The following is a 27709-nucleotide window of genomic DNA, read 5'->3' as shown; positions in this document are numbered from 1 at the left end:
GCCTGTTAGTCTGTAAATGTAACCAAAATAACTGCCTTGTGGCATTTAAAAAAAATAAAGCTTTTGCTACACTAAGGTGCTACGAGACTTCCTGTTTCCTCTGGTATGGACCAAAGTCAGGGGACGCAATCCTCCCTTTGGGGTTCAGCTTGAAGGAAGCTAGCCAAAAGCTGAGGACTGGCGCCTTCACTTCAGCGCCAACGTTGGCAGGCGCCGTGAGGCAATGCGTACATACACATACCCTTCGGGCCCTGGCGGGTTTGGAGTATCGTGTTCTGTATGTGGGCTTTTTAATCACTGAAAATACATGAATTTCCTTCATGCCTCTGAGGTGCCTCAGCCCCTTTGCCTTTTGGGCGCCCGGTACGTCTTATTAGCACATGGGACACTTTGCTAATAGCAGGAGTGATTTTTTAAAAAATCTGAAGCTTAAAAAGAGTATAAGGGGTACTAAACAAAATTGGGAGCCTGAGGGACGCGTTCCAACCACGTCTCCAAAGAACTCCGCTTCCTCGGCTCATGGCGGCTAGGAACAGGCCAAGGGAGCCGGGGTGAGGGGGGAGAATGGTCGGGCCGCTCTCGCGTTCAGCTTGTCATGAGCCCGCTCGGCCACCATAAGGACGCAAAAGAGGTGGAGGGGAGCGGTGGGTTCGTCCGTTGGCCTTGAGATCATGAAGGGAAAGATTTCTTACACCCGCCTCACGGGGTCGCCCGCGTCACGCAAAGGGGGCGGGGTCTTCCTCGCGCTCCCTTTTGGGTCTTGCGGCGCCGACGCTTGACTCTCTTTGGAGCGAGGGGCGCGGGCAGCTCCGTGCGGCCGGCGCGCGCGCGAGCTCATTCGGCCGAGGGAGGCGAGTGGGCCCGTGAGGCGAAGGACGAGGAGGGACCACGCGGCGGAAGGAATCAGGCCGAGGGACGCGCGCGCACGCACGGCCATGGCAGATTACCTGATCAGCGGCGGCACCGGCTACGTGCCCGACGACGGGCTCACGGCGCAGCAGATGCTCAACTGCGGGGACGGGCTCACCTACAAGTGAGGAGACGGCGGGCAGGCCGGGAGGGAGAGAGAAGGAGAAACAGGCGGGGAGTGGCGGCGGCGCCTGGTTGGGGGCGGCCCCACACGAGGCGCTGTTCGTCGATGTGACGAACCTGAGGCACCTGTGACGTCACTCCGAGGCAGAGATTCTGCTCAAGTCTCAGGACCCCCCCCCTTAAAAAAAAATTAAATTGGGGAAGGGGTCAGTGAAGGCGGGACAACTGACACTTGGACGGAGCCTCATCAATAGTGTCGAACTGGGCCAGTTGAGAAGGAAAGAGATCAAATGGCATTGAGAGAGGGACGGGTGGGGTGGGGTGGGGTGAGGGCGGGGGTGCTCAAGTGGACGCCAGGGGCATCTTGGGGTCTTAAAAGGAGCCTGCCAAGTCTCTAGGAGATGACAGACGCTTTGCCTTTGGGATTACAACGATGTCTTTTCCATAGAGGGCACAAATGCCCTCTCATTGTTTCTCTGTGGAGAAGCAGAGACTTTCAGCCTACAACTTAGCCCAATGTACAGGAAACTCTCCTGGATGCACCTACGGTAAGAATGGGCAATTTGTGACCTTCCAGGTCTTTTGGCCTATGCACCCCATCATCCCCCATCATTGTCTGTGCTTGTAGGGCTGATGGGAGTGTAGGCCAGAACATCTGGAGGGCCACAAGTTGCCCACCCCTGGACAGCTCTAGGGGTCCTCATAGAGCAGAGATCATGCCTGAGCCTTCTCCCCACTCAGGACTTCCATTGAACCGTGTGGAATAGACTTGTTCCTGCAGCATAGTGCAGATCCCCTGTCATTGCTTTACATTGGGTGCGTGGAACCTGATCTGGAAGGTTGTGGGGGAGAAGCCTGTGGGTTGGGGAAAGCAGATGCTAAGTATCTCTCCTGCTCATATTGCTCTGTAAAGCTCATGGTTGAGCATCCTTTCTGTTCACTAGAGTTCTTCTCTCCCCCTTTCCCAAATTCCTGATACTTCACCTTTGACACAGTTCTATAGAACAATCAACCATCCCATGAGTTTGTAAATCTCACACCTAGCAGAGCGTGTTAGGGCATTTAGGGTGCAATTCTACGCGTGGTTAGACAGAAAAAAATCCTACAATTCCCAGCATTCCCCAGCCAGTGTTGCTGCCTGGGGAATGCTGGGAGTTTTAGGACATTTTTCTGTCTAAACATGCATAGCATTGCACCCGGAGTGTCTTTCATGTTTTGCTCTGACAAGGCACCTACTCTTATTAACCCCCCTTTGTGTTATCTGGATTATCCCTGCCCCTTGCTAGAGATCATAGACCCACTTTCTTTAACACCATCTCTGTGATTACACTTCTCTGTGTAGAGCCTGGGCCAGTATGTCTATTCCTAAGCCACCTGTTGCTCCATATGACCAGTCTGAGTGTATTCTGTCATAGTTCTTCTATAAGAAAAAGGTGTGAGCAGCGGAGAATGTATCCCTGACAAATGCTATGAGCAATTTGTACTGGTGATTCATATTCTTCCCTCTTAGAGCTATATGTCTTGTGTTTTGGGAGAGGGTCAGCTAGTAGTCTTTTTCCTCCCTCCTTTCCTCCCCCTTCTCTCCTCCACCTCCAGTCACTCCATCTTCACATGGAGTTTCATACAATCCCAGATTATCTCAGCGGTGTGTGATATGTGTTTGCACACATGCTTCATAGGCTCTTCCCTGACTGGGCATGCAATATGAGCTGTTTGAGAATCTGCTCTGAAAATAGTTCTTGCACCAGAAAGCTGATCCTCTTTCTTGACCAGCAATACCCTCTATCTATAAATAAACTCTTTCTGTTTGAAAACAAACTTTGCAGTTGGAGAAACAGCTTCTTTAGGAGGGACATGAACTGTCACCTTCTACCCACTGACAGAGGCAATGAAATGTGAAGTGGTGAATTTTATATTCATACAAACAAAGCCTCAGTCCTTGGCAGCATTACAGTCCTATCTTGGATTGTGATGCATAAGATAAATTTCTCAATATTGCCATTTTTATTGTCACATATTACATATTCTGTTGCACACAGAGGCTGACATACAAGAAAGAGGTCAGTCTCTACACAAAAGAAATGGACACACATTTGATGTAAAAAAAATGGCAACATTCAGAAACCATTGGAAGAAATATCCCTGGATGCTCTGCTGCTGATCTCCAAGATTCCATTCTTCTACAAAAGAACTTGACAGGGAGATTCCAGTCTGAAATGTAGAACTAGAATTTATTAGCAAGTTTGATTCCATTCATTTAGGTCTCAATTGTAACCAATATTAAATTTTTCATTATAAAGTATTGAACTAGAAAAGTTAGGAAGATTCTATTATTGTCAGTTAGAATTGTGAAGGGTCACTATACTTAGCTTCTATACATTTGAGTTCTGCAATGAAACTTTCACGCAGCCAACTGTACCTCCTGGATTTCATGACCTTTTGGCCCCATTTACAATCCCCCCAGCCCTGCACCCATACATATACATATCTACCAGCAAGGACAGCGCTTCATGTATAAGTGTGAGTGGTGTACTGATACTCTGATGGAAAGCATATTCAGATATATAAACCTGTCAAGGAAGAGATGGGGGTTAGACAAATTTATGGAAGATAGGTCTATTAATAGGTATTAGCCACAACAGCAAAGTGGAATCTCCATGTGCAAAGGCAATGTATCTTTTAATACTAGAAGTTGAGGACGAACAAATGGAGAACACTGCTTTCATTCTGTATGTACAAGCTTCCCAGAGGCATTTGATTGGCCACTCCTGGAAACAGAATGCTGGATTCAGTGGGTTATTGGTTTGATCCAGCAACGTTAGTCAAGTTTGTCTTGTCCGCAGGCAAGAATACAATGCAGGAAGGTAGGCTAATTCTGTTTTTAACATAACTTATTTTGACACTTCAGGTAGTTAGTAGTGCTTTAACCTGTGTTTCATGACTACCAACATAGGAACATGCAAATCATGTTTCAGCATCAGAGCAAGAGCTCATTGTGTTCAGTGTTCTGTTTCCAACAGCCAGCCACGTGCCTGTGGAAGCTTATATGCAAGGCATGCAGGCAACAGCCCTGTTCTTCCCAGCATGTACAATAAATAAAACTTCCATATACTGCTTCTGCATGTCGAAGTTCCATTTAGCTTTCATGGCTTATTGGTACAGGAACAGTTAATGCAATAGAAAGGTCTTTGCAGGTCTTCTGGAGTCCAAGTTAGGGACAAGGCTTTGGTTAAACATCAGCTAACACTTCCTCCTGAACATTTTGCTAGAGGATTTCACAACTGGTCTTGCTGGGAGGTTTTCCAGGAAAAAAAGCACTGGGCAGGTATGTGGTGAGAAAATTCTAAAGAGCAGAGTTGCCTAAGATTCAAGCCTTTGTAGAAGTCTCCGCTTGAGACTGGGGAATCGTTGAACACATGAAACACCCTTATATAGCCACTCCACTGGTCCATCTGGTGCAGTGCTATCAATCTTGTTGGTAGTGGCTCTCCAGAGTTTCAAGCAGGTCTTGCCCAGCCGTACTACCCAAAATACTTTTAATGGGAGATGCTAGAGAGTGAACTTGGGACCTTCTGCATGCAAACCATGTACTCTACTGTTGAGCTTCCTGAAGAGGCAAAAATAAAAAGGTATAGGCCTGATTGGAGGGGGTGGAGTTAAGCAAGCAGAAGGCAATTGGTGCAACAAGACCACTGCCCCCAGCAGATTTGTAGCTAGCCCAGATGTGTATAGGCTAGTTATGTTTACTCTTCACAAGCTTTTTGTTACAAAACAAATTTTTGTGTTGAACTCTAGTATTGAAAATTGGTTTTGTAGCTAAACTCAGATTAAACACCTGAATCTCAGAGAAAGATCTGTTTTCTTGGGCAAATATTAGCATCTGATTCTGTGGTTTATCTTAACTCTAACCATCATCTGATAAGAATGTAAGAGTGATGGTGTTGGCTTGATTGTAATGAGCACGTGTCAAATTGGAGCTTGTGTGCATGAGAGCTGGTAGTTGGATTACTCAGAAAAGATTTGGCTGTGGTAGTCTTTTACTCTCTCTCTCTCTCTTTCTTTCTCTCTCTCCTTCTCTTTCCTGGAGCTATTATTAGCTATGGAAGGAAAAACATATGGGCACACAAATCCACAGCTAATAGCAGTTTGGGGTGGGGTGGGGTGGGGTGGGGTGGGGGATAAGTTAAGGAACGGATGCAGGAGCAAAAGCTGAAATCCCTCTTCGCACTGCACCACAGTCCCTATCACCCCCCCAATCCCCCCCACTGCCAGCTGCTGCTTTTTGAAGAGTTGGGAGTTCAGGTCGCAGAACTCTAATGTAACACATAGTTTGGCCCTTAAGCTCACAATTTCACTATTGACAGGAACAATAATAACCTATCTCACAAAGTTGCTATGAAGATCCACAAAATACATTACAATGTAGTTTACACATTTAAAAGTTTAGTGCTCAGCATTCAATAACATTTTTCTCTTTGCTCTCCACAATTCAGTGACTTCCTTATACTCCCTGGCTACATAGATTTTACTGCAGACCAAGTGGTGAGTATGAGGTTACAGTTTGCATAATATATAAAACAAATGTTGTAAAGCAAGTGCTTTCTCCTCTATAGGAGACTCCTTCTGTCCCTTTTTATTGTACTGAGCATCTTGCAGTTGTCAGTGCTTTTTATCTTTCCAGCCCATCTCTGTGGGGATAGGCAGTCACGCAGTGCTGAGCAACCTGCATCCCTTGTGCTGTTTTCTGGAATCCTAAGAATCTCAGCTTTCATTTTTAAAAAGTTTCTAGTTCCCCTGGTTACTAAGAACATATGACGCTTGAAAGGCTAAGAAATGAAGTAGTATGATTCTGAGGCCAAACTCTCTCTATTTTAAGGACCTGACTTCTGCTCTGACTAAGAAGATAACTTTGAAGACTCCCTTGGTATCCTCTCCTATGGACACTGTAACAGAGGCCAACATGGCCATTGCAATGGCGGTAAGTAACTGGGACTGGAGGGATTAACCTAGTCTGGAGTGGGGGTGGGGGGAAATGCAATTTGGTATCCTGGTAGATGCCTATGGAGATCAAGAGCTTCTTGTTTTCCATCATTTAGGCTGCATTCCTAAACACACTTGCTCAGGAGTAAGATTCATTGAATACAGTGGGGCCTACTTCTGATTAAACTTGTGTTTTTAATCACATCCAGCAGAGTGGATGATAAGTCTAAAGAACACCCTGGATTCATTGCTAAGTGAAACTTGTTGGTACAGTGAAGCCCACTGTCACTTTCTATCCTTATTTAACTTGGGAACATATACCAAGTCAGACCATTGGTCCATCTAGCCCAGTATTGTTGACACCGACTGGCAGCGGCTCTCTAGGGTCTCAGGCAAGAGTTTTTCTAGCCCTACCTGAAGATGATGGGGATTGAACTCTTGGGACCTTCTGCATGCCAAGCATGTGCTCTACCACTGGGCTATGGTCCTTCCCTCCTAAATTGCTTCCAGATAATGTGGAATCCCCTTCCCTAGTGGTTTTCAAATGGGTTTAGGTTAACAACAGGAGGGCTTGTTGACATCCAGGGATATTTCTGTGTGCTAGCAGGTTGGACTGCCTCATCATTGAAGCTGACTAGTTTTCAAGCTTCTTGTCTGAAGAAGTAAGCTTCTGCTACCTTTCAAAGCTCTTTGCCTTCCCACCACTGACTCTCTCATTTCCCATCCTCCCTTTTAATCTCCTATGTCACACTCCTCTATGTACCAATTTATCTTCTATCAGCCCCTCACCTTCCACTCCAATTTCTGTGCCTTCTCTCTTCAGCACGCAACCTTTCTCTCTTCCGTCAATATGCTCCTAAGGACTCACTTCTTCAACAATGCTATTCTTGAACCACCTACACTTCCACTGCTATTCCTCTCTCCTTTGCTGCATCGCAACCCTGTGTTTGTTCATTTTTTAACTTCATTTCTAGTCTTCTCTTTTCCGCTTATTGCAAAGTATGAGTCTTCTGGGCAGGAACTACTTCTGGGGGAAGCATTCAAAGGCAGTTGGAAATTTTAGACACAACAGCCCTTCTAGAAAAATGGTGGCAAGCCTAGTTCAGAATAATCAGTAAATATAATTAAGAATGAGATGTCCTTTAATCTTACTTAGCATCTTGGTGCACACTACAGATTTATACATTTCTCCCCTTCCCCATTTTTCCATAAAGTACCAGTACTGAAGGACTCCTGTTTGGAAAACATAACCTAAAACCTGAGCTTTTGTATACTCCTAAGGTATCTGCCCATGCTGTTGCCATCTTAACTCATTTATATCCATTACAAAGTTTAGTACACGGTAGCTCATAAATGAATGTTAGCTGAAGTAATATTAGCTCCTTGCTTTTGTTTTGTCTGTACTGCTATCACATCAGTCCTTAGCTGTATCTTTTTCTAAGATGGAGCCCCTTCTTAAAAAAACCTGTTCCATCCTGTGAGCCACTCCTGCCAGCTTTCTCTGCCCCTTGGCTGATAGCAGCAAGAAGTGTTACTGTTGTTGCAACTTTTGCTTCCTTCTGTACTTTCTCAGCTCACAGGTGGGATTGGATTCATCCATCATAATTGTACCCCAGAATTCCAGGCCAATGAAGTACGGAAAGTTAAGGTAAAACTGAAGTCTGTCTAAGCAAAAGTCACCTGGTGGGTGAATCTGATAAAGTTGGATATCAGCCACAATGTTTTGGGGTGGGTAAGGTGGTGTAAACATAGTTCAGTTGCCTGTCCCTTCACCACGGCACAGTTTCTTCTGCACAGTTTCCCCCTGCTGTTTCTAATGATGATTAATGAATCTGTACCAATATTAACTAAGGGTACTACTGACCAGGGTTCACTTGTAATTAGGGTGTGAAGCATGTGGTTTTTATTTGCTGGTGGGCCCTAAAGCTAGTCCTGTTACACTTGGGGTATCTTGAAATGGGTCTGAATGGTGTTGACATCAACAGGATCTAAAGTTAATGCTCCCAGTACTTTGGTCTCCACTAGCTCCCTATAATACTGATCATATTGATGAACTGTGTATAGCAGGTTACTTACCTTTCCTAGCCATATTTCTGCATAACCTTTCTGCACATGGCTAGAGGGCTGCTGTCTGGATGAGCCCTTGATCATGCTTGAAAGCCACAGCATGACACTACTGCAGTCCTTAATGCCCATTACCTGGGAGGGTCTTGCTTGGCTGCATGGATATCTGCTCCCCTCTCTCTATGTGACCATTCTCCTCATTGCTCAAAATTCTCATTCTGAATGTGTGTTGCTCCAGAAATATGAACAAGGATTTATCACAGACCCAGTAGTGCTGAGCCCCAAAGATCGTGTCCGAGACGTTTTTGAAGCCAAAGCCCGCCATGGGTTCTGTGGCATCCCCATAACAGACAACGGGAAGATGGGCAGCCGGCTCATGGGGATTATCTCATCCCGAGACATCGACTTCCTGAAGGAAGAGGAGCATGATTTGCCCCTTAGTGAGGTCAGTGAAGATCCTATGTATTAGGGTGGGTAAGCTGGAAAAAAATGTGCAGGGATACCTTGAGGAGCTCGGTGGTATGTTTGCACCAGCCAAAAGAATTACACTGATGTGAAATATTATAATATTGCATATGAGTGCAATAGAATAGCGCTTGTTTTTGCAAGTTAACATTTTCCTTTTCACTTGGCTGATTTTCTCTCAGTTGCATGATGAAAGCCTTCTGGTGTTGGCATTAATGTAACCACTGTAGTTGGGCATTGGATTTCAGCACTGCAGCATTCCACAATGCCTTGGAGCCAGCTCTGCTTTCCTGTGCTATCTTTAGTTTGTGCTGATGAATCCTGGCATTTTGCACACTTCCCTAAAGTGATCTTAAATCATCTCTAATTACCCTCAAATGGGAGTTGCATGTGACATTGCTGCAAAAGAGTTTTGATGAGATGTGAACTACAGTGCGGGGGTGGTGGGTGGCGGATGGCTGGGTAGGGGAGAGACTGAACAAGACTGGATTGTCTGTTTGCCATTTCAGAATTAGGACACTGCTGTCTGGTGTTCTTGTCTGAATTCAGTGTTGTAATGACACTCACTAAGGCTATGAGTCTCAGATTGCTTACTCTGGAGTAGCCACATGTGGAAATGGATCAGACTGTTCTAGAAATGCTTTGAGAATTGAACTTGTCCTGTGATCCTGAATGCAGTTAAACCAAGAAACTAATCTTGAGCCTTCCCCAACTGTTAATTCGTACGTAGTAACATCAGGCAACTCATCCACTCACCCTTTAACTTTGAATACATAAGCCAATGACGTGGTAACGCTGTGTGTGGGGTGTATTGCTTCAGACTGCAGAGGAAAGCAGTCTATAAAGTAGTCATCCATTCAAAAAATTCTCTGCACATAGAAAACTAGATGTCAGGGGAAAGAGTTCTCGCCCCCTCCCTGACATACTAATTCTCTCAACTGCAGAGCTTGTATTCCAAGCTATAAAGATTCATAAGCAATTTATATGGAATTGTTAAAGGGGGACTGGTCATTTCAGTTTTGTCCTAAACTTGTTTACATTTTTTAAATAATGCAAAATGTATTGCTAGTGGGCTTTCTTGTATTTTTTAGGCCCCTCCTTTCTCCATTAGCACATAGCACTAAGCCAAGATTTGTTTTAACCGTGTTTTGTTGAACAAGCCAGAGGCAGATAAGGAAAGTAATAATGGCTTATTCATCCACTTCCTGGTTTGTGTTCCCTCTGCCTCTTCTGCCAGTATCACAGACACCCTAGCAATTGGAAAGGACTGTTTTGCCTGTGTGTTTGTGGGTAGGTTTTTTTGTTTGTTTATGGTGTGGGTGTGTTTGGGGGAAATATTTTTGTAGGGTCTTTTTGTGGGGGAAAGGTGATCCTTTGTATCAATCCTTTGTTCCTTTTGAGAGTTGATCATTTTGGTCTATATGGTTGCTTAGACTAAAGTTGCTTTCAACATTCAATTCTTGGTAGATGTTACCAACGTACACATATTTCTTTAAAGCTTTTCTCTCTGTGCAGCAGCAAAAATCACAGGCGTTCTGGCACTGGCGGATAAGGGAGGAATTAGATGTGGAAAGAAGACTGTTAGTGGGCTGGATGAGGAGTTTGGAGGGAAAAGCAAGCAAGAGCAGTTTAGCATGAGAAGCAGGTTCCCTTTATAGTTGTACTTGCCTCACACCTTTGCCTATTGGCAAGAGGTAGGGCAGAGAAACAAACCAGGAATAAGCCAGGATTCTGGGTTTTAGCATAATGACAAATCATGGTTAAAGCAAGCCAGGATTCATAAACCAACTTCAAAATGGCTTCAGGTTGGGGATTGTTGCCGAAAGAAAGAAAGAAAGAAACAAACAAACAAACAAACCATGGCTTGTCACCTGGTATACGTTCAGACAAACCACAATTAGGCTTTAAAAATCCTGGCTTAGCATTATGTGTGAACCAGGCCACTGTATGAAATCAAATATGCTTTTGTGATTTGAAGGTCTTAATAAGGACTATTAATAAACCTGAACTTGAACATGCTGGTTTCCTGTATTTAGGAATGTGTTTTCATGAAGAGAACATTCCATCATATGAGAGTCCCCACCTTCTTCAACTGAAGTGGTATAACTGAGTGGTATAACTGGTTTACAGCCTTAATGAGAACTAGGCTATAAATGCAGGCCCCCTGAAAAAGAATACTTGGACTCAGGGAAGCAAATGCTTATTAGAAGCTACCCCCCCCCTTTTTTTTTTCATTGGTTCCTGCATTCATATAGAACAGTGGCTCTCTGGATTTCTTGCACCTTCTCCTTCTGTCCTGCACATATACTCAGCAACAAAGGAAGAAAAAGCCTCTGGGCTCATCATTGGGTCTCCTGGAAATGGGGTTGGAGCACCTTTCTTATGAGGCATGGCTAAAAGAGCCAGTGTGGGGTAGTAGCTAGAATGTTGGACTAGGACCAAGAAGACAGAGGCTCTCTCTGTCTGCCTAACCTACCTCACAGGGTTGTTTTGAAGATATAGGGAGGGTAGGAAGAGCCATGTACTCCACCTTGAGCTCCTTAGAGGAAAGGTGGAGTAGAAATGTAATAAAAGAAAGAAAATGTTTGAGGTGCTTCTCTGGAGCACCCAGAGAAGAACATCATATAATTAGTTGCACAAATTCTGACTTTTGGATTATGATAATGTCAAGTAACAAAATTGCCCTTCTTCTTCCCCCGCCATAGCAAATTGTACAAAGGCTAATTAAGACCTCTTCTGTAATAGTAAGTAAAATAAAATGGGGCTGCTTGAAAGTCTGTTGCAGCCATTTTCACTGTTGGAAAGCCCAGTCTGACATTAGTCTGCCAGTTAGACAGTACTACTTGACTCGGCCCAGGCAGAAAGAATATCTTCTTTACTTTGCTCTTCAATTTTTTTCCTAGATCATGACCAAGCTAGATGACCTTGTTGTAGCACCTGCAGGAGTTACATTAAAAGAAGCCAATGAAATCTTGCAGAGGAGTAAAAAAGGTCAGTGAGAACAGCTGTGTGTGATTCTGTGTGTTGTGTGACAAATCATTGTTCATGTGGATCATTCGATGTTTAACCTCATTGCTTTATATGCCAGTACTGATGGTACACCGCTTTCCACTCTTGGGGCATGAATTCTACCAACTTCTTTAGTAAAGGGGCTGCAGTATCAACATGCTCCAGACCAGTGTATCTCCAGGTTTGTTGGTCTAAGGCTATATTGTTTAAAGTGGAAAAGGTCATGAGTTCAAATAAATACTTCCATTGGCTCTTTAGGGAAGAAAATCTGAATTCATTGTAGTTTTTTGATCTGAGCTTGGGTTTCTGGGCTCAGAGCCATGGGCTCATTCAGTAGCCTTTGTCAAGTGAGCAGTGTTATCAGGCAGCCTATATAAATACTGCAAACAAATAATGATCTCTGTAAAATTGGGTTTTCAATACATGTAATATTTCCCCTTTCTCTGTGTTTTGGTCAATTCTTCACCTCCTGTAGTCTCTATTGAATTAAATATTTTGTGAATCAGTTCTGTCTGATGGGTTCAGTGTAAGCAAGTGTAAAGTGATGCATGTTGGGGCAAAAAAATCCCAACTTCAAGTATAGCCTGATGGGATCTAAGCTAGTGGTGACCGACCAGGAAAGAGATCTTGGGTTTGTGGTAGACAGCTCAATGAAGATGTCAGCCCAGTGTGCGGCCACTGTAAAAAAGGCAAACTCCATGTTAGGCATAATTAGAAAAGGAATTGAGAATAAAACTACCAACATCATACTGCCCCTATACAAATCTGTGACCACACTTCCACAGTTCTGGTCACCACACCTAAAAAAAGATATTGTAGAGCTGGAAAAAGTGTAGAAAAGGACAACTAAAATTATTAAGGGGCTGGAGCATCTCCAGTAGGAGAGAAAGTTACGACAGCTGGGATTGTTTAGCTTGGGAAAAAAGGAGGGTAAGGGAAGACAGGATAGAGGTCTCCAAAAGTATGCATGGTGTGGAGAATGTGGATAGGGAGACATTTTTCTCTCTGTCTCAAAATACTAGAATCCGGGGTCATCCTATGAAGCTGATTGGTGGGAGATTCAGGACAGATAAAAGGAAGTACATCTTCACGGAGTGCATAGTAAAACTATGGAATTCGCTACCACAGGATGTAGTAATGGCTACCAATTTGGATGGCTTTAAAAGGGGGGTGGACAAATTCCTGGAGGAAAAGGCTATCAATGGCTACTAGTCTTGATGGCTATGTGCTACCTCCAGTACCAGAGGCAGTGAGTCTATGTACACCAGTTGCTGGGGAACACAGGTGGAAGGGTGCTGTTGTGCTCATGCCCTGCTTGTGGGTTTCTGATCGACAGCTGGTTGGCCACTGTGTGAACAGAATGCTGGACTAGGTGGACCCTTGGTCTGATCCAGCATGGCTTTTATGTTCTTATTCAGACTGATTTCTGAGCTGTTGGATTTCAGTTTGTAATTATTCTTTAATTATCTCTCTGCTGAAACTTTAATGAAGCTAACAAAATGGGAAGAATCAGAATTGTAACCTGAGAATAATTATTGGCCTTCCTCTTGGTTTATTTCAAGGAAAATTGCCGATTGTTAATGAAAATGGTGAGTTGGTGGCCATAATTGCTCGTACAGACTTGAAGAAGAATCGGGACTACCCACTGGCATCCAAAGATTCCAAGAAACAACTGCTCTGTGGGGCTGCCATTGGGACCCATGAAGATGACAAATACCGTCTCGACCTGCTGGTGCAAGCTGGTGTGGATGTTGTTGTGCTGGTGAGTGCTGAGGATGATGGGTGTGCAGGGTATTAGCTGAACTTGAGCTTTGGATCTTTGGTAAGCTTTTGCTAGCTATATAAATTGACCAGAACTATCTAGCTGTTCTGGGTGATTATGGATTGCATTGCTGAATGCTGTTGATCAGTTATATTGGTGTTTATTTTTTTAATGGTTTTTCTAAGCTGCTGGTTGGTTGGCAGATTATAAATGTTTTAGGTAATATATTGCAAAGCGATATAGGGTAGAAGGGATAGTGCTAAATCAGATTGGCCCAAGGAGGAAGCACGTACACGGGTCTGGTCTAGAAATCTGAAAAGCTGTGTCTACTCCGCATGATGAGGAGTGTAGCCATCATATGCCGTATCTTGCAAATATCTTGATCCCACTCCCCTTCCTTTATGTGTCTTTTTAATTTGTAAGCCTCATGGCAGGGCCTCTCTTTTTATTGATGACAGTTGCTTTGGGAAACAATTTCTGAAAAGCAGGATAAAACTGCAGTAAATAAATACATCTTTATTTTAATGAAGAGCAAGCTTCTAGATCTCATTGTTGCAAACCTAAACCTAGTTAATATATAGACAGCCTTTACTCAAGCTCAGAAGCCAGGAGGACTGTGATGGCCTTCTTCATACTCAGGAGGTAGAATTTCATACATACCCTTCCTCGCTCCTTCAGGCACACTGACTCCTAAATCTCCATGCTCACTTTTTGAAACACTCCCCCAATTGCAAATGATTTTTGTTGAAATCATTTATATTACAATATTAATGTGCAAAATGTTTAGCCATCATCAACTCATTTATCTTTACAATTATTCGGTTAGGTAGGTGATTGTCCCCATTTTGTTCATGGCAAACTGATGCTAGGAAGGAGTAAGTTGTCTACAGGTGCGTTGAGATTTTGCAACTAGTGTACTGCAAGTGGAACCTGCAACAAAATGTTGCAGTGTATCCTTACACCTAACAGGAATGCTCCTGTTCAGGGTTCCAGCCATGCCCTTCTCCAGGATACTATAACATGTAAAGGGCTCAAGCGGGCCAACACCCACACTCTGATGTTCTGTTCACCTTTCACAACTTTTCCTGGCTTCTGTTATCCATTAAACAAGCTCAGATCTCATTGGGCTATTTTGGGTGGATGGGTGGATTTGCACCCTTTGGGGTGTTTTTAGAAAAATATCTCAGAGTTCACTTGAGCAAGCTGATACCTCCCTCTTGTTTCTCAGTTGGCCCCATTTGGGCTCTAATCCTGTTGGCGTTGAACCACCTGAGTTTGCTATTAGAGAGAACAAGTGGGATGTGAAACAGTAAATTGCTGTACTGTATCCCCGTTCCTAAGAGGAGTGCTCTTGTTCATGGCCCCTGACAGCCTGAAACAGGAGCCCTGTAGTGCTGTTCTGGTCCTCTTGGGGGTGAGTTTCAGGCATAGGGAAGGGATAAAGGACACCTCCCCCACCCCTCCTCTGCTGTTCTATATAGCGCTAGAGGGCTAAATCAGATTGTGCTGTATAGCACTAGAGGGCTGCCAGGCTCAGACTAGAGTGTTTTATAGCTAGATAGAAGGGGCATGTTGTTCTGAAGAAGGGAACTGCATCCCTCCGCCCCCCATAGGATGCTTAGTACAAGCTGTCAGGAGCTTGAGCAGGTCAATTCCCACCCTCCGTTTTCTTGGCGGGGGGTGTTGTTTTCAACAGACACAAACATTCCATGTCTCAAACTGCTCTCAGCTATAGATTTGATTGGTATCAAATCAGTCAAAACAGGCTGTCTGACTTCTGGTTCCCTCCTCTAATTCCCTCTAGAATGAGTGGATCGTGAGTGATTGGCACTTTGATTTAGAGTATTATCCACCTCAAATGTGTTAAGCTAACAGTTGATTAAAAAATGGGCAGCAATTGAAAATAGTGTCATTTCTATAACCTTTTGAGTTTTCATAGATGTCTTCGTAAGGCAAAACAAAAAGAACTGTTCTATTAGCAAAATTTGAGATCAACATAGAGAGAAGACATTATGTGGGGAGTTGATTCCCTTCAAATCAACATTATTAACTAGTAGCTGGAGGGAAAAGTGTGTCAGGTGTTTGCTGTGGAACATTCTGGGTGGAGTTGCTTGGCTGATAGGCCTCTCAGATAAATTGATTTAAACTTTTGCAAACTAGTAACACGGGATTTGGTCTTGTGGTTCTTTTTTTTTATCCCAGGATTCTTCTCAGGGGAATTCCATTTTCCAAATCAACATGATCAAATATATCAAGGAGAAATACTCTGAGCTGCAGGTCATCGGAGGCAATGGTAACAAGTTTTTTGTTGTTAATCTAACTATTAAAATGTGGTTCTATTCCTTGAGTTTTAGAACTGTCAGTATGCTTTTGGTGTTGTGCTGTGAGACAGAGTTTGTAAAATGCACATTAGGTAGTGAAGGCCCCGTAGAACCTGGCATTGCCATGGGGCTAGTAGCATCTGTAGGCTACCAAGAACTCTGGTGAATTCTTGGAAATCCCATTGTTTGTTTGATATAGTCTGTTGAATAGCTTGAGGAAGAGTTCTAGCAGTGTGGCCCAGGATGTAGTGTAGAACTGGTCCTGGGTTCAAATACCAACTCAGCCATGGACTTGCTTAGCTGGCCTTTGACAAATCATCTGTCCCTCATCTTCATTTCCTTGTCGTAAATAATAAGTATCTCTCTCTCCAGGCTTATCATGAGTGAGTCTGGGAAATGTTACCACCCAGAGGTTTAGGGATAAAAACCCTTTTTAAAAAATCGGTGAGGGATATATGTCTTCAAATATATATTTTAAAGTGACAGTGCTTGGGAGAAAGCTTTATTTAATTTTGAAAAGTAGGGTTTATTCTCAGAATAGTGAGTGCAACCACTGTCACTCCTGTACCCTAAACTTTCTAGAATGCTACAAATGAAAAATAGAAGCCAGCAAGAAATTTTCACACCAAAGGTCTGGTGTAACAGAGGTCAAACATATAATGAGTCTTAACTATTTATCAACCTCCTTTGAATGAATAACATAACATAAAGCACTTTGGTTGTGCAGAAGGATTCCCTGTGTCTTTAATTGTTGCAGCATCTTCAGATAGGTGGCTAAAATGCCTTGGCCAAGGCTACCCAGCAAGAGCTGGAATTTGAGCCTAGATTTCCCACTGAGACTCTAATGGCTTCCTCTGCAATCAGAAAGCAAGGCTTGTAAAGTCATTCCCTTCTGTCTGAAAGGAAGAGCCTCCTGAGCTATGGAGTGAAGGGAGGTCAATCTGAAATATTTTCTACCTTTTCCTAGTGGTGACGGCAGCTCAGGCGAAGAACTTGATTGACGCCGGGTCTGATGCTCTGAGAGTTGGCATGGGCAGTGGCTCTATCTGCATCACACAAGAAGGTAAAGGAGAACATTGCAGCTCCTCCACCCAGTCTCTCCCACTGTATTGTTCAAAGAACCTGATCTTACCCTGTAGAAGTACCAGTCCAAATGTGTACAGTGTTGGGGGCGGTGGGAGGGTTACATCCAGCCCATGGAGTTATTTCGATACCGAGGTGGACTTCCACACTTCTGCCATGCCCACAGTACAGTGGCTGAGACGTTCCTGCCCCTGTGAGCCACCGGGACAGAGGAATCTGACTCTGAGCATGCAGCAGATTAGTTGTGTGTCAAGTCAACACTGGAACAGGGAGGAGAGGCATGTTGGGGTGCCAAGCCAGGGCCATTTCGTATGTGGAAAGGTTCATATCAGGTTCATCCCCTTTTGCAGTGAATGGAGTGCAGCCTGGCTGCACGATGCCAGGTTGCATGCTGGCGTTGCGTCATGGTTCAGGGTGCCCTCTGGTTCTTGCTGCTCTCCTCTTATCTCTAAACTGTGTGTGTTTTTTGTCTTGTTTAGCTGCTCCAAAGATCCCTCCAGACCTAAAGTCCCACAGCCCCAAATGCCCTTCCACAGTCACTGGCACCTATAGTAAGTCATTGCCCCCTTCCCCAGCCCTTAATTTTGTGTCTTGGAGCAAGGCTCTGATTGGCTGCCCATTGCCCCCTCCTGGCCCCCTGCTTGTTTTAGAATAATCTGGTTGTAGATGCACTTGGGGTTTTGTGGCTTTGGATACTGGTTGTTGAAGCTGAGAAATTTCTGATTCAGAGTTTTTCCTAAAGCAGGGTTTTAATATTGTCATTTTTAGTTGGACCAGTTTAAGTTCTTTCTCTCTTCCTAAATTCAGAACTGTCATTAAAAAGATTCCCTTTCCCACTCCTTTCCTCTTTAAGGGCAAAGATGCCATAATTACTTACAGGTGAAAGAGCACGTGTGAATCTGAATCTCCTAATGTCAGAAGAAGTCAAATTAGCTAAATTCTATCCTGTTATAAAACACAAAACATGTCAAGTGCTGTCTCTGGCAGATGTTTAATTGCATTGACTTGTGGAGGCAAAAGCACACAAGCTTTGCCGTTACTGAGAGCTATCTATTCCTCCTTGAGTACCATTTTTTTTGGTAGAAAGCTGAGGCACAAATCAAATAAATAAATTTATCTAGTAGAGTTGGTAGGAATTATTTGTTTTTATTATGCAGCCCAGTTCTTATTATGCAGGATAACCTGATCGTGTCTGGGTATTTTCCTTATGAAGTTGCAATGATTATGTTTTGCAGCTACTGTAAGCATCTTATATTGCTGTATTGGTCTAACACTGCCTTCCCCAACCTGGTGCCTTCCAGATGTTTTAGACTTCAATTCCCATCAGCTTCAGCCAACATGGCCAATGGTCAGGAATGCTGGGAGTTGTAGTCCAGAATATATGTAGGGCACCCAGTTGGGAAAGGCTACTCTGAACAGATAGGGAGCTTTTAAAAATGTTTAACTTAAATTTCCATCATTGTGAGTAAATTAGGCAGTTCTTTCTAGGCAGCCTCTGAAATTTGAAAATCATAATCCCTGTGTGTTCCTCATCCCTAGACAATGCCTTCTCCTACCAGGGCTTGTCCACAGAGCTGTAAAGTGTTCCCACAGTACCTGTGTAGAAATGGACATCAGTCCCCTCTGCTCTATCCTATTCCACATAAGTGAATGGGACCTTCCTTTTGAGCATTGTGACTTTCTGTGGGAAGAAGTAATAGCTTCTCCCCTGGACACTTGCTGTCCTCCTATTTGTGAACCACAGGGAATACAGATAACTGTTTGCTAGACATTCTCTGTAATAAACATACTCTGTTTTTCTTGTAATTGGTCATCTTGACCATAGCTACAGGACTAGCTCGTTCTCCCATACAGAACAGTATTGGGTAAAAATGCATTTTTTAAAAAATCAAATTAGTCATTTCAGGTGATTTGATTTGATTTGAAAAAAAAGGTCGCTTTTTGAACACAAAACGCAGTTCATTTTCCTAAAGTGGGGTTCTAATGTTGTCCTTTTTGGTACCAGTTGAAGTTCTTTTTCCCAAATCTCAAACTAGCATGCTACCTGGCATTCTGAATTTGGCTAATAGTTCAAGAACTCCAGATCTCTATTTTGCTTATGGATCAGGATTCAAAGATGAGGCAAAAACAACAGGCACAATTTCCCAGGTGGATATTTAATTTATTCACATGTGCACATGTCCTTTCTTTGGTTCCCAGCTACTGTCATTCACATGGTTATGGATGTTATTTCCCTAGCATCTCTCTCTTTTTTTCAAACTTTTTATTCTACTTTTATCTTTATAAATGAAATAAAGAACACCAACAACAAAGTCATCTTCTACAGTTTCCAGCATCACAATATTCTTAAGAGGACCCATCAATAATAAAATAGAGAAAAGGGGGGGGGGGAAGAGAGACGGAAAAGAGAGAATATAAAAAGAGAATATAAAAAGGAGAGAGAAGGACAAAGGGGAAAGAACCCCCCCCGCAGACTATAAACAAAAGATTACATAAGAAACTTAAATTTAAACTACATTACACATAAATGTGAAATATCACTCTACTTAGAAATTATACCTATAATATTATCAAACTTACAAATCAATGCAGCATAAGTAATCAATTTCAATATTATATCTTCAGGCTTATATCAAAGAAGCAGGCTTACAATTCATTTCCATTGGCCCTATAGTGCCTTTTAGCTACTATATAATAATAAAATCAATCAGCCAAAAATATTTACTACTCCTAGTGTCCTAATATTGATAATATTAATAATAATTAAAAAAAGAGATTATAAAGGATAAAAAAATGAAAATAAAACGATCACTAATATATTTTGTACTATCTATATTTTAGATAGTATCATTTCTAAATATATAAATGAGTGTGCACATTTCTATACACCCTCACACAGGAGATTTAAATACAATCTATCATATCCATTTCAAGACAAGGAGAAAAGAGAGAAATGGAAGAAGAAAAAAATGGATATATATAAACAGTTATCTCTGGCCTAGCCTGAATGTTACAGACTAAACATAGCCAATTGACAAAACATGTTTATAAATTTCAGTTCATGGGTCTGTAACAGAAGTCTTGCGTGTTTTTCTGATTAGCCACGCCTCCGCCATTTCATGGTTTAGAAACTTCTTCATCTGACCTTCAGAAAAAATGCAAAACTTAGCAGGATATTTTAAATAATATTGTAAGTTCATTTGTCTTGCCAGTTTTCTTGCCTTGGTAAATTGCCTTCTTTTATCAGCCACTTCTTTGGTGTAATCCGGAAATAACATAACTCTATCTTGTTTTGATCCCCAAAAAAGATCTCCCCCCTCATTTGCCAAATGCAGGATATGATTTTTTGTAGATTCTTGCAAATTGAACTATAATTGTATCGTCAGTCCCTTTAACATTTGACACACGAAATGTATGTCAAGTAAATAATCAGATGGCAAAGGAAGTATTTCATGCAGGAACTTATCCACAAAAGTAAGCAAATTTACATCAGTACGTAGATCTTTAATACCAATAAAACGCACGTTTGCCCTGCAAGAGAAAGCCTCAAGTTGGGAGATTCTAGCAGAGAAATTGTTGTGAAAAGCTTGCGACACAATCTCCTGCACTGCCACTCGATCTTGCAGCTCGTTAACCTTCGCCTCCATCTTTTGCCAAGAAGTGTCAATTAAATCCACAGCCCCTTGCAGGGTGGTGATGGAATTTTGAATTGTATCCAATCTCTTAGCCTGTTCAGCTAATTGCGAAGACAAAGTCTTTATCAAAGCAAGTAATTCCTGTGTATTTCCATCGCTTCTTGGAGCTTTTGCCAAGGGAGGTGTGGGGAGAGGGGGGTTGACGGTGCTTCTGCTCCTTTTTTCCTCCTTGATGTGCCATCCTTCTCTTTAGACAGATCTTGTAGGTTCCCAAATATTGCTGGTATTCTTTAATCCATAAACACTAAAAACTGCATTGGAACACGTCAGTCCTGAATTCTCCTAATTAGATAGGAGTTTCAAAAGAGCTTTGAGCGTTGTATAAGCTCTGGGAAACTTACCTTGGCGCCCAGCCCTTCGGCTGCTTCGCAAAAGGTGCTACTCTTCCAAGATTCCATCCAGATGCTGCTCTTGCCTCCCCTTTTCATTCCAGGTTTTTCAACCTTTTAAAAGCTATTTGAGATAGCATCTTGCAGAGGCCCTGCAGAATGCTGCCAGGGCAACATTGGCTCTGACTGGAAGTCCCCTAGCATATCTCTTGAAGTTTTCTACAGATTTGCAATCAGGACCCTGATAGGTTGGTCCAGTAAAAAAATACAACATCACCCACACTGTATCTCTTATTCTTTAAGGTCAACATGGTGACAATTATCAATGAGATATCCATGGTATAATATTAATCTGGTTAGAGCAAGCCTGCCTCCAAATAAGACACTATGACCAAGTGGAAAGTCTGCATACTCTTGTCTACACTTTAATCCTTGCTACTTTCCTTGCTTACATTTTGGATAAGGGCTCCCCTCTATTTTCTCCTTGTAAACCTAGTCTACCATGTTGCTCTGAGACTGAAAATCCACTTTGGGGGGTCTCCAAGATCAACTAAGCTAACCATAAAGAATCTGATAGTCTTCGAGAAATAATCCAAAAGAAAGGAGTCTCAAGATGCAAACTATTTACTTTCCTCCCATTGTGCCTGGCATTTTCTCTCTCCAGTTATATCTCTCCCCTCCGCCCCACAAACGCTGTAGTTTTTTAAAATGTTAGATTCTCAAGGGATACAAAATCGATAACACGATGGATTTTTACTGGGTTGAGTAACATGTTAAATGTACATTAAGCCTATTGCTAAAAGCGTTAGTTATGTAGGAGTGGACAGACGTTAGGCTTGTGAGGTATACTTTGTGTTTTTACTAGAACCCTGAGATCCACCAACCTGAGCCTGGTGCAGAAGGCATACGCTTAGAATTAAAGAATTCTGAGCCATGGAATTGTTTTGAGTATCAGAACTGAATGGAGCTCATAGTCCTTCTTCACAAAAATCCACTCCTGGTTAGCCCAAGCTTTCTTCATTTCAGCAGTATCATTAAGGAGGAGTCATTTTGTTGCTCTTGTTAAACGACTGGAACCCAGAAATCCTTGCTGATCTACTTCAAATCACCAAGGTATCTACCAGTACATCCAGATCTACCTTCTGCTCACTCCTGATTTAGGCCTATAATTCTCTGAAATTCATTAAAAAAATATTTGCACTGGATTTATAACAAGCAGTGTGTTCTCATATGCATGAGAACAATCTACTTTGTCAGAGTGAGAGCTCTGTGAAATCCAAAAGCTTGCAAAGTCATCTAGTTACCTAATCTCTAAACATGTTTAGGGTGAGAACCATAGCTGACTAGAAGAACTTTTATACTATAGATTCTAAGTACTATCCTGATATCTCCAGTTAAAGGAACTTGGGAAGGTGGCCTAGGAAGGACCTTTTCCTGAGATCTTGAAACCACTGCCAATCTGCATCGACAGCAAAGAGCTAGCTAGAATAATGGTCTGCCCAGGGCAAGACCTACTATTAATATGACTGGCTGTCCCACAGGATTACCAGTTGTTTTGTAGTGGTCCAAGAACTCAGTGATCTCATATGAATGTATTATTTATTTTTTACTTTTCTAATCAACCCAATAATTCATGTTCTGTGGGTGGATTACAAATATTAATCCATTTATCTTCTAAATGCAACAAGGTTCTGTATATTTACAGTCATCTCTCTTAAAGGAGGTTGCAGGCTTTAGGACAATGATGAGTTTGTCTTATAAAAGACTAGTTATACTTCTTTTGTATCTCTTATTCTCTGGAAATCAAAACGGCAATAACAGTATCATACCAAATTAATATGGTAAATTTCAAACCCTGCTTTGGAAGCCAACACTACCTGTGTGAGTCATGATGATGGGAACTGGGATAATAGGACTGTCTCTTAATCCATGGTACAACATGCTAATTCATAAAGGGCTGGTCTCAATATACAGTTCTATATATCACATCGCAAAGCTCAGTTACCTACATGACCTGATTCCTCCTTTAGAGTGTAGGGTGTATGTATGTTCATCTATATTGCTCCATATGTATGCTTGGAGTCCTTAACATAGAAAAGCTGCTCTCAACATTTGGCAGCCTTGATGTTGCCTTAGCAAAAGTGAGACCATCTCTTTAGCACTAACACTGTTCCATCTTGTTGGCAGCTCATTTCATGGCTGATTTGAATTTCAGTTCAATGCAGTTGATTTCAGTGACACTGAAACAAACATTTCCTAGAATAAACAAAACTGCCTCTGTGGGCTGCTTGTACCAAGCCCTAGAAACTGAAGAGGACTGAAGTTACAGCCGAGCTGGTGCAAAAGTGTTTGTGTCAGGCTCAGTTTCTTGGTAAAGCTGTGGCAGTGCAGATGCAAGTCTGAAACCCTGCATTCAACAGGAAATTTGCACCCTGACTAATCTTGCATGGTCATGATCTCAGCTGGTGCACTGAAATTAACCATGATGAAGAAAAGGCTTCCAGTTAAATGTGAAAGTAGGGAGAATCTCCTGTTTGGAGGAAGGGACAAGACGCTTGTGGCAGTGTTTATGCATGTCCTTGGCTATACAGCATGCATCACTTCTAGTCTGGAGATCAAAGTGCTGTATGGGTGGAAACAGCTCGCAAATCTGGGACAAACGATGCTAAATTCAAAAGAGACCCTGCTGACACATGGGTGTGTTTTGAAGGATTCCTTTTTTCCAGGGGTTTCCCCTTTTTGACACTGCTTTCTGCCCCATCTTAAGCTTTCAATAGACAGCATTTTGCTGTTTCTTGTCTCGGTTACCCTACGTTTCAGAAAGTAGCTGGCTTGACAAGAACTCCCATCTGAGCCCTCAGGTCCTGACTGCCAAGTACAAACAGGTTTTTGTCACACTCTGTGTCTCTAGTTCTCTGGCTGGATGCCCTATGCAACCAGGGTCAATGGAACTGATCAGTGTGCTTGCATAGACTTTTATCTGCTCTGTGGGCCGTTGCCCTCTGAGCTGTGCCAGAAGCCTTCCTCAGTTGTTGGAGCAGCACACGTGCTCCCTAGATGCATTCTGGGAGGAAGAGCTGGAAGATGCCTGCCTTGCAGGCTGACTTGCTTCTCTTGTCTCATTCTAAAGAGCATAGCTGAAAGATGCCATGCACTTTCTAAAACCTTATCTGTTAAAGGTGGAGAAGATTCTCTTCTTTAAGGGGCCTGCTTTGTGCCGGACACTGACTGCTTTTGCTTCTTCTCTCTTTCTCTGTCTGTGTGGGTTTAGTCTTAGCGTGCGGAAGGCCTCAGGCCACAGCCGTCTACAAAGTGTCTGAGTATGCCCGAAGGTTTGGTGTGCCGGTGATCGCAGATGGTGGCATCCAGACCGTTGGACATATTGCCAAGGCTCTTGCACTGGGTGCTTCCACAGGTGAGATGGGAATTATGGATGACTTGTTTTTGGCTCTCATGAGCATGACAACTGCTAGGGAGAACATGTAGAATTTTGTAGCACTCCAGGGGACAGTGCCACCATGGTATTTACAGAAGTGCTGTTCCCCTTTTAGTGCTAGGACACTACAGAGACCTCTTAGATGGGGACAAATCTCGGCAAGAGTAATCATAGGTAGCACTGCATGTTATAATCACTATGGGGAAACACTGTTGTTACACTCCTATATGTATTTCTGGGAAAACGGGATGGACAAGGTTTCCCAAAGTGTGTGTGTATTTATGCATATGCCTGTGTACACACTAACACACTTGAAGATGTGGCAGTGCCCATATAATACTTCCAGTGATTTGTAGTGCCTTAAGGGCACACCATTGTATAAAGACTTTAAAGGGTTCAAAACTGGTAGCCCACACTAGAGAAGAGGGGTTAGTCAAGTATGTGCTCCAGCCACGCAGTCTGCACTACCAGCTTTCCAAGTGTTGGGGAAGGGCATTTATTTGGAGAGGGAGCTCCTTTGGATGTTTTCTGTGATTCTAGTTTAGAGCTGGAGCTTTAAATTGATAGCACAGACAGCTGTCATACAGATGTGTCCTACGAAATGTTGTTTCAAACTTGATTGAAGTGGGTTTCTGTAAATGAAGGAAAACCCATTCAAGCTGTCTTGCAGGGAGGGAGGGAGACACGGACAGCAGTGATAGGTGGCATGTGCATTTCTAGCAGAAGGATAGAGTGGGGCTTGGCAGTCTTGTGTATGTACAGTTCACTTGAAACATAACAGAAGCTTAGAGCTTATTCCACTGGCTCCCAACGTTATCAAAAAGTGTGGGCGGGGGGGGGGTAAAGGGGTTGGACTGGTACACATAAAAGCAGCTGGGTATGTTTTGTCTAGCTGGTATCAAAGTTACCTCCCCACCCCAAGTTGCTGATCGAGAACAGGCTACGAGTCAAAACTGGTTTCCATTCTATACATTTTCATAGCATCTCACATTGTTGCTTTTACTTTATGGTTGTAGTGATGATGGGCTCCCTTCTAGCTGCCACCACAGAAGCCCCCGGGGAGTATTTCTTCTCCGATGGGATCAGGCTGAAGAAATACCGGGGCATGGGATCACTTGATGCCATGGACAAGAACCTGGGCAGCCAAAACAGATACTTCAGGTAGGAGGGGATTGCCCTTGTACAAGGGCTGCTTGAGGGTTACCATGCTGAACTGTAAAAGCAAAATAATTTATGCAGACTGAGGAAGACATATGTAAACCTGACATTCCAGGCAGCTGCTTCACCTTTATGGGATTTCCTTCTGCTGGGGGTTTTGTCAGACCTTAGCCTGAATGCATTTCAGAGGCAAAGATCTTCTATTTGGGGCAGGTATCTGATGGCTTGGAGAGCGGGGGAAGTGGAGAGAGAAAAGGATCTACCATAGATTTTTCTACCATGCTTTTGTTGGGGGTGAGTGGGTGTATTTTAACCTTTAAAAATATGATTTCCTCATCTGTTTGAAAAGAACTGATGGACTGAGCCATTCCAGTTCTGCAGTTCTCACAGTCCTTCCTTGTTTTTTGTGATTCTCAGTGAGACAGATAAAATTAAAGTGGCACAGGGGGTCTCTGGAGCTGTGCAGGACAAGGGCTCTATCCACAAGTTTGTGCCATACCTGATTGCTGGCATCCAGCACTCCTGCCAAGACATCGGTGCAAAAAGTGTAACACAAGTGAGGTGAGTGCATTAATGGTCTCCATTGCACAGTCCTCCTTTGTACCATAAGATCATATTGGAGCTACTGTGTGCAATGGCCATATGAGCATGAGGGAATAATGATGTTTCCAAATCTACCAGTTAGGACTCCCATCACAAGCCCACATGGGTTGGTCATACTATGGTTCTACTCCAGTGTTGTTCTAAATGTGCTGCTTTTTGTGGCGGATTGGAAATGTGCTCTTATTTCTTTCATCACTAGGGCCATGATGTATTCTGGAGAGCTGAAATTTGAAAAGCGGACATCATCTGCCCAAGTGGAAGGAGGGGTCCATAGCCTCCATTCGTAAGGTTTTTTATATGTTATCCATCTTGGATAAGTAGGGAAACTCAAAATGTTGTTTCGGCTTACTATAACGCTGGTTTACAGCTTGATGAGAATCTCCTGCCTGCAAGCATGTTGTAGCACCAAACCATCCCATGGCCAGTACTAATGAGCATCTTGCTCATTATCTCCTGAGTGCAGGGAAAGACCCAAGAGCTGCTTCAGACCCTCCCAGCAAAGACAGCCCAGACAGCCACTTGCATTTTTGGTGCTACTTAACACTTTCTGAAGCAGGACTAGCACAAGGTTGTGTCTGCATCTACTTACAAGCATCAAAGCTCTAGTAGCAGAAAAGATGGCATAGCCAAGTGACTGCATTTGTTAGAGACTTCCAAAGCTGTTCAGAAAAAGGGCCAAATGGAGAGAGCTTAGAGGTGGTGTCTGCTGCTTGTTAGGGCTGTACCCCTTGTTATGATTCAGTTTTTAAAGATAATTTGTATGGTCGTTTTAACTGTGCTAAGTGGTTTACAAGGCTTGAGCTTGCGGCCCTTCACTCCCAGTACTTGTGTGTGTTTGGGAATGGGGGGGTTCGGGAATGGAGTTAAGGATATAGTTGACTTCATCCCACTCAAACAAGCCTTAGTCACCAAGAACTCACAAAGGTTGCATTTATATGCATATTTGGGAGTAAGTCCACTAAACACAGCAGAATTATTGTTTTTTTTCTTTTTTGAAGGAAAAGCAATTGTGGGTCCCCGATCTGGAATGTGCTCCTGATCCAGATTTGGCACCATCATTTTAGTTCTGAGTAAAAAATCCGTATGATCAAGCTAAACAGTAATATTGTGAACAGGGGAGAGGGGCTGCTAGCTGCCCCTACAGCTTTCCCTACCTTAAAATGATGGCTGGGGTAGTGGGCAGGGGGTTGGAATTAAGCTGGCCACCTGTATCCATTGATTATTCTGTAAATTCCGGTTAAACCATTTTCCCCAAAGCATTGATCACAATATTCTAGGGGAGAGGTATCTTCCTGTTCAAAGGTAGTGCTTTAGCTCAAGCAGCTGTGGTCTTGCACTTTAATGGGGGTGGGTGGGGAGGGAGCTAAATGTTGGCACCTTACAGCTCTCCAACTCACGCTATTGCTTCTTGCAACCTCAAGCTTATAATTTCAGAAAATAGCAAGTAACTTCACCTTTCCTTTTCCTAGATATGAAAAGCGCCTTTTCTGATGAAGGCTCCTTGCACCTTTCCAGAGCCTCTTTTTGCCCTGTGGTGCCTGTGCAGCCATGATCATGAACTGCTCCCTTCACAGAAGTGCCATTTCGCTGGAGGGGTGGAGCTGCCTGCAGCTCCCTCTGGCTCATCAGCTGCTTTGACCAAGCCTGAAGAGAATACATCAGCCTATTCCAGAGGAAGTGCTGTCAGCTGAACGAGGCTCTTGAGAGGGGCCCTGTATGTGTGTGTGTTGTTTTTTTACAATAAAACAGAAGAGAGGGCCTCTTCCGATTTT

General features: G+C 43.2%; 1 protein-coding gene across 2 annotated transcripts; it reads left to right on the top strand.

Moving 5' to 3' along the window:
• The first annotated feature begins 781 nt into the window (after positions 1-781).
• On the top strand, positions 782-27709 carry IMPDH2 (inosine monophosphate dehydrogenase 2). Of its 2 annotated transcripts, XM_084840632.1 has the most exons (15): positions 782-1033; positions 5526-5574; positions 5909-6010; positions 7586-7660; positions 8315-8521; positions 11445-11532; positions 13113-13312; positions 15515-15605; positions 16601-16696; positions 17196-17267; positions 24012-24155; positions 25193-25337; positions 25752-25895; positions 26137-26220; positions 27407-27709. In XM_084840632.1, exons 1-15 carry the CDS (start codon positions 936-938, stop codon positions 27426-27428), a joined length of 1617 nt encoding a protein of 538 aa, XP_084696758.1. In that variant the 5' UTR covers positions 782-935; the 3' UTR covers positions 27429-27709. The 2 variants fall into 2 exon arrangements, with proteins under 2 accessions (XP_084696758.1, XP_084696759.1); XM_084840633.1 differs by lacking the exon at positions 17196-17267.

Source organism: Heloderma suspectum, chromosome 2 (genome assembly GCF_057233095.1).
Source record: "Heloderma suspectum isolate Gila_16-S chromosome 2, 16-S_ref, whole genome shotgun sequence".
NCBI lineage: Eukaryota > Metazoa > Chordata > Lepidosauria > Squamata > Helodermatidae > Heloderma > Heloderma suspectum.
The sequence above is the reverse complement of the archived record's forward strand: the minus strand, read 5'-3'. Positions and strand labels throughout refer to the sequence as shown.

Excerpts from the sequence above, each read along its gene's own strand:
- IMPDH2 (XM_084840632.1), top strand. The coding sequence starts at position 936 with ATGGCAGATTACCTGATCAGCGGCGGCACCGGCTACGTGCCCGACGAC. Across the intron at positions 6,011-7,585 it reads ACATGGCCATTGCAATGGCG|CTCACAGGTGGGATTGGATT; the intron begins GTAAGTAACTGG and ends GTACTTTCTCAG. Across the intron at positions 24,156-25,192 it reads TGCACTGGGTGCTTCCACAG|TGATGATGGGCTCCCTTCTA; the intron begins GTGAGATGGGAA and ends TTATGGTTGTAG.